Genomic DNA, 7,500 nt, shown 5'->3' with positions numbered 1-7,500 from the left:
GTCTGCCTGTCAATGATTGATAGTGCCAATGTGCCTGTCAACTTGATACTCCTAGTCTGCTTGTCAGTCACTGGTAGTGCTAGTTTGCCTGTCAGTGATTGATACTGCTAGTCCGTCTGTCAGTAGCTGACAGTGCTAGTTTGCCTGTCAATGATTGATAGTGCTAGTTTCCCTGTCAATGATGATTGATAGTGCTTGCTCGCCTGTCAGTGATTGATACTGCTAGTCCGTCTGTCAGTCACTGACAGTGCTAGTTTGTTTGTCAGTGAGTCATAGTGCTTGCTCGCCTGTCAACTTGATACTGCTAGTTTGCCTGTCAATGATTGATAGTGCTAGTTTGCCTGTCAATGATGATTGATAGTGCTTGTTTGGCTGTCTATGATGATTGATAGTGCTAGTTTGCCTGTCAATGATGATTGATAGTGCTAGTTTGCCTGTCAATGATGATTGATAGTGCTAGTTTGCCTGTCAATGATTGATAGTGCTAGTTTGCCTGTCAGTGATTGATAGTGCTAGTTTGCCTGTCAATGATGATTGATAGTGCTAGTTTGCCTGTCAATGATTGATAGTGCTAGTTTGCCTGTCAATGATTGATAGTGCTAGTCTGCTTGTCAGTCACTGATAGTGCTAGTTTGCCTGTCAATGATGATTGATAGTGCTAGTTTGCCTGTCAATGATGATTGATAGTGCTAGTTTGCCTGTCAATGATTGATAGTGCTAGTTTGCCTGTCAATGATTGATAGTGCTAGTCTCCCTGTCTCCCTGTCAGTGATTGATAGTGCTTGTCTGCCTGTCTGCTAATTGATACTGCTTGTCTGCCTGTCAAGGATTGATACTGCTTGTCTGCTGATTGATAGTGCTTGTCTGCCTGTCAATGATAGTGTTTGTCTGCTGATTGATAGTGCTTGTCTGCCTGTCAATGATAGTGTTTGTCTGCTGATTGATAGTGCTTGTCTGCCTGTCAATGATAGTGTTTGTCTGCTGATTGATAGTGCTTGTCTGCCTGTCAATGATAGTGTTTGTCTGCTGATTGATAGTGCTTGTCTGCCTGTCAATGATAGTGTTTGTCTGCTGATTGATAGTGCTTGTCTGCCTGTCAATGATAGTGTTTGTCTGCTGATTGATAGTGCTTGTCTGCCTGTCAATGATAGTGTTTGTCTGCTGATTGATAGTGCTTGTCTGCCTGTCAATGATAGTGTTTGTCTGCTGATTGATAGTGCTTGTCTGCCTGTCAATGATAGTGTTTGTCTGCTGATTGATAGTGCTTGTCTGCCTGTCAATGATTGATACTGCTTGTCTGCCTGTCAATGATTGATACTGCTTGTCTGCCTGTCAATGATTGATACTGCTTGTCTGTCTGTCAAGGATTGATAATGAGACACGGGACAAAACAAAAAAACAAACAAACAAACAAAAAAAGATTCACAATGAGTGATGAGCATTTACAAAGAAGACTACACTGCGCCAGTCTTTTTCTCTCTCTCTCTCTTTTTTTTTTTTTTTTTTTTTTTTTTTTTTGTTTTGTTTTGTCCCCCCCCCCCCCCCCCTTTTTTTTTTTTTTTTTTAATGAAGGTCGAGTAATACTATGAAGGAAGATTGAAAGAAGTTGTTGCGCCCCCGCACCCCCCCCCCCCCCCTCCGCCCCCCCCCCTCCCACACACACACACACAATGAGTGATGAACATTTACAAAGAAGACTACACACGCACCTCTGTACATTCTTTATTTTCTTTCTTTCTTTTTTTTTTACACCCAGTATTAACCCTGAGCCTATCCAACAAAATAACAAAAGGTGAAAGTCATAAAGCCTGCAAGGATATTAACAAGTAAAAACAAACCATGACAAATGTACTTTGTTTAAGTTAAAGGGAGGCAAACCGGACACGAAAAGCCATGAATGAAAAAGAGTCAGACAAAGATCATAAACGAAACAAAATGCAGTCACTGGAAACAAAAGTTTATCAGAAGGAATCACAAACATACATTAGAGAGTGAGAGAGAGAGAGAAAGACAGAGACAGAGACAGACAGACAGACAGAGACAGAGCTGTCTGGGAAGCAGAGAGAGACAGAGAGAGAGTCACAGAGAGAGACACACAGAGAGGGAGACAGAGAGAGAGACAGAGAGAGACACAAAGAGAGACAGAGACAGAGAGAGAGAGGGAGACAGACAGACAGACAGACAAACAGACACAGAGAGAGAGAGACATTGATCATCAAACTGAATATTTTTGTTATAAACACTACAGAAAGCGAACATTACAATTTAACAGCAGAAAAAAGAAGGAACACTGATATATAAGAACCGATCCATTTAGCAATGGAACAGGTGCTGGTTTCTTGACAGTGTTTGTAGTGCTTGCTTGCCTGACAGTGATTGGTTGTGTTTCCTCACCTGTCAATGATTGTTAGTGCTTGCTCGCCTGTCAATGATTGATACTGCTAGTCCACCTGTCAGTCACTGATAGTGCTAGTTTGTTTGTCAATGAGTCATAGTGCTTGCTCGCCTGTCAAGGATTGATACTGCTTGTCTGCCTGTCAATGATGATTGGTAGTGCTTGCTCGCCTGTCAATGACTGATACTGCTAGTCCACGTGTCAGTCACTGACAGTGCCAGTTTGTTTGTCAATGAGTCATAGTGCTTGCTCGCCTGTCAACTTGATACCGCTAGTTTGCCTGTCAATGATGATTAATACTGCTAGCTTGCCTGTCAATGATTGATAGTGCTTGCTCGCCTGTCAATGATTGATAGTGCTAGTCCGTCTGTCAGTCACTGACAGTGCTTGTTTGGCTGTCAATGATTGATACTGCTAGTTTGCCTGTCAATGATTGATAGTGCTAGTCCGTCTGTCAGTCACTGACAGTGCTAGTTTGCCTGTCAATGATTGATAGTGCTAGTTTGCCTGTCAACTTGATATTGCTAGTCTGCTTGTCAGTCACTGACAGTGCTAGTTTGCCTGTCAATGATTGATACTGCTTGTCTCCCTGTCAATGATTGATAGTGCTAGTCTGCTTGTCAGTCACTGGTAGTGCTAGTTTGCCTGTCAATGATTGATAGTGCTAGTCTCCCTGTCAATGATTGATAGTGCTAGTCTCCCTGTCAATGATTGATAGTGCTAGTCTCCCTGTCAATGATGATTGATAGTGCTAGTCTCCCTGTCAATGATGATTGATAGTTCTTGTTTTCTTGTCAATGATCGTGCCAGTTTTGCCTGTCAATGGTTTATTAATAGTGACAGTTTTTGTTGTTCGTTTGGTTTTTGGGGTTGTTTTTTTTTGTCTGTCAGTGACTGAGTCTTTGCTTGCTAAACTGAACTTAAACCTTTCAGCAAAAGAGAGACATACACTCAGGAAGAGAAAAAGATATATAGAGTGAAGAAGGGGGGGGGGGTTGAGGGGGGCCAGGGGGGCGGAGGGGAGTAGTCAGAGACAACAGAGAGACATGGATCAGACAAACACGGAGCATTGATAGATGCTGTGGGGAGAAGAAAGATAACGCAAGTTCAGTTTGTTTACAGTTTCAGTTTCAGTAGCTCAAGGAGGCGTCACTGCGTTCGGACAAATCCATATACGCTACACCACATCTGCCAAGCAGATGCCTGACCAGCAGCGTAACCCAACGCGCTTAGTCAGGCCTTGAGGGAAAAAAATATTTTTTTTTATTATTATTATTATTATTTTCATTACTGCTACCTTTTTTTTTTATATATCATAATTATTATTTATTTATTTATTTATTCATTTATGTAAGCTTATCTATAATTTGTTTACAAAAGAAGCATTACATCAAACGGCAACAAATAATGCGAATGAAGGGAGGCTGTAGCCCGAATGGTTAGAACGTTGGATTTCTAAAAAAAAAAAAAAAAAAAAAATCACACAGTTATATCCAATCATTCTGATGAGATGATAAACCGAGGTCCCATGTGCAGCACGCACTTGGCATACTAAAAAAAACAAACAAAGAACCCACGGCAACATAAGATTTGTCCTCTGGCAAAAGAGTATTTAGCAGAATAACCCTCTGATCGGTACACTGATGTATATATATTTGTATTTGTATTTCTTTTTGTCATAACAGATTTCTCTGTGTGAAATTCAGGCTGCTCTCCCCAGGGAGAGCGCGTCGTTACACTACAGCGCCTACCCTTTTTTTTCTGTGTGCAGTTTTATTTGTTTTTCCTATCGAAATGGATTTTTCTACAGAATTTTGCCAGGAACAACCCTTTTGTTGCCGTGGGTCCTTTTACGTGCGCTAAGTGCATGCTTGCACACGGGACCTCGGTTTATCGTCTCATCCGAATGACTAGCGTCCAGACCACCACTCAAGGTCTAGTGGAGGGGGAGAAAATATCGACGGCTGAGCCGTGATTCGAACCAGCGCGCTCAGATTCTCTCGCTTCCTAGGCGGACGCGTTACCTCTTGGCCATCACTCCCCTTATATATATATATATATAGAGAGAGAGAGAGAGAGAGAGAGAGAGAGAGAGAGAGAGAGAGATGATAGTCGTGTCCGACTATGACCATCAGAACAGCAGAAGAGGCAACTGCTGTTCCGACTATTTGGGCTAGAATTTGATTATAGTGGAGAGTGTCTTGCCCAAGTACATCCCCACTCTCTCGGCCAAGAGGGTTTTAGGACAGTCGGCGTTGGGATGGTTCCCAAAGGCCAACTAGCCTACAAGGCTGCAGCACTAAGAGCCAGTGCAATTTTACCTCCTAGTTTGAGAGTCATAGTCCTTCACAAAAAGACTAAGCTGTAAATGGTTTCCCATTGTGCATGTACTCGTACTCAAGGTGTGACTAAGCCCGTTGGGTTACGCTGCTAGTCAGGTATTTACCTTGCAAGTGAAACAGGTTATAACATCCTAGTGACGCTTCGTGGATTCAAGGCGAAGATTTCCTTTATTCCAGCCTCCTCTGAGTGCAGACCTGCCTGTTGCTTTAATCTCCTGCATGCAGTTACTCACGTTAAAGATCTTGTAACCCCCTTCAGTTCTTGTATGGAAAACACAAACGACTCCAGTATGCAGCAGACCCCGAAAGCATAGAGTGGCTGCCTAAACTGCTAAGTGGAAATAATATGTCGTACACATGCAGGCCCACACTGCAGAGTGAACGTGGGAGATGCTGCCTACAAACACAGAAGAAAAACAAGAACAAGAAGAATGGAGAAAGAACACATAGGCAAATATATACACTTCATGACCAATGGAAACCTTCTCCTTCTTCTTCTTCTGCGTTCGTGGGCTGCAACTCCCACGTTCACTCATATGTACGCGAGTGGGCTTTTACGTGCATGGCCGTTTTTACCCCGCCATGTAGGCAGCCATACTCAGTTTTCGGGGGTGTGCATGCTGGATATGTTCTTGTTTCCATAACCCACCGAACGCTGACATGGATTACATGATCTTTAACGTGCGTATTTGATCTTCTGCTTGCGTATACACACGAAGGGGGTTCAGGCACTGGCAGGTCTGCACATATGTTGACCTGGGAGATCGTAAAAATCTCCACTCTTTACCCACCAGGCGCCGTCACAGTGATTCGAACCCGGGACCCTGAGATTGAAAGTCCAACGCTTTAACCAAATGGCGAAAAAACGTAACTTTCTACACGTACAAACGGTTAACAATGAGACAGATACTTCATTTTTTCTTATTGTTCATATCTTTATTTTTATTCGTACCTGATGGTATATATATATATATATATATATATATATATATATATATAGATAGATAGATATAGATATAGATTTTTTTTTTTTTTTTTTTTTTTTTAAATACGTTATTATTCTAATCTCGTGTCATTGCCCGTTATATATCTTTTCTCTTTCTTATTTCGTGTTATTGACCATCCTCAGAGCTGAGAACACTGCGGTCAATAGTTTCAGTATCAGTATCAGTAAGCAGTTCAAGGAGGCGTCACTACGTTCAGACAAATCCATATACGCTACACCACATCTGCCAAGTAGATGCCTGACCAGCAGCGTAATCCAACGCACTTTGTCAGGCCTTGAGAAGAAAAAAACACAAAAAAACCTACCCATCCACCCCTCAACACACACACACACAAACGCACACACACACGCACACACACACACGCACATACACACGCGCACGCACACACACAAACACACGCGCACACGCACACGCACACACACGCACGCACGCGCGCGCGCGCGCGCACACACACACACACACACACACACAACATAACCTGAGGAAAACCGTAACCCTGTCCAACTTGAAATACAAACACCGCAAAAGTAAATGACGCACGAAGGACATGACGCGATATGCCTCTGACGTTTCAGTCAATTTCTCATCATCAGAGGACTCACGAAATGACGTATGAATGTGTGTGTGTGTGTGTGTGTGTGTATGTGTGTGTGTGTGCAAGAACGTGTTGTGTGTGTGTGTGTGTGTGTGTGTGTGTATCCGTGTGCGAGTGCGTGTGTGCCTGTGTCTGTGATTTGTATGTGTGTATGTGCACAGCTACATTGTTTTAGATATCTGCATATATGAAATATACGGCCAAAAACAACCCGTCGACAAGCCACATGTCCTGTGTGCCGTGAATGCAGTATATAAAAAGCAATGTGTCATTGCACACAGTGACAAAATTAAATGCGCAACTTGCTCAAAAGAAAACAACAGATGAAACCGCTTAGCGAGTCATAAAAAGAGAAAAGTTGACCAAAAAAAAAAAAAAAACCACCTGAAAAGACAGAAGTAAAATGAGCGAAAGAACGAAAAAAATTTCTAGCACAGATTTGCCACAAGTGGGGATACAAGTAATTTTTTTTTTTTAACCCACCTACAGACATTCACACCTGAATATAATGAGAAAATCTCAACGAGTATAAAGGTAAAGGTACAAAAAAATCTATACAAATTGAGTAATGGAAAAAAAAATCATGCCGTATAAAAAAAAATCGCTTTCAACAACTCACAAAATACTGTTTCAATTACAAGTTGTAATCTGAGTAGTGAAAAAAAAAATCATGTATAAAAAAAAAATCGCTTTTAACAACTCACAAGATACTGTTCCAATTACAAGTTGTGGAATAATAACATGAACTATAAAGGACTGTGTAAACTCAATTAATGAAACGTGCAATTAGATTTTTTAAAAAGTAATAATCGTGCAAAACAATTTTTATTATTTTGATCCAGTTTCAATGATCATTTCCTTGAAATATCTACCTGCAGATCATCTTTTATTTTATTTTATTTTTTTTTTTTTTTTGCAACATGCAATGGTAATCAAATATGCAAAATAACCATCATATGATACAGCATCGAGAACCTTTTCCATGTTATGTCCATTAAATTGTCTCTTCTTGGCGTTGATCAGCGAACTGTTTTTTGTGAGTTGTTTTTTTGGGGGGGTTTCTTCACAGGTAGATATACTTCGAATCAGTCGCACAGCTGTTGTGCTCATTCGAACGCACAATAATCACTAATCAGTCGGCAGACAGACACTCCCCCATCA

The 7,500-nt window shown here is 41.4% G+C and overlaps 1 protein-coding gene across 1 annotated transcript in view; it reads right to left on the bottom strand.

Moving 5' to 3' along the window:
- Positions 1–7,397: 7,397 nt before the first annotated feature.
- Positions 7,398–7,500, bottom strand: part of LOC143295126 (pyrethroid hydrolase Ces2e-like) — a 65,996-nt gene continuing 65,893 nt past the window's right edge. Inside the window, exon 11 of the mRNA XM_076606690.1 lies at positions 7,398–7,500. This exon is cut by the window's right edge and continues 346 nt beyond it. Within this exon, the coding sequence (XP_076462805.1) occupies positions 7,498–7,500 (3 nt within the window). The 3' untranslated portion in view covers positions 7,398–7,497.

The sequence above is a fragment of the Babylonia areolata genome, chromosome 20 (assembly GCF_041734735.1).
Source record: "Babylonia areolata isolate BAREFJ2019XMU chromosome 20, ASM4173473v1, whole genome shotgun sequence".
Classification (NCBI taxonomy): domain Eukaryota; kingdom Metazoa; phylum Mollusca; class Gastropoda; order Neogastropoda; family Buccinidae; genus Babylonia; species Babylonia areolata.
Note: the sequence above shows the minus strand (reverse complement) of the source record. Positions and strands in the feature narration are given on the sequence as shown.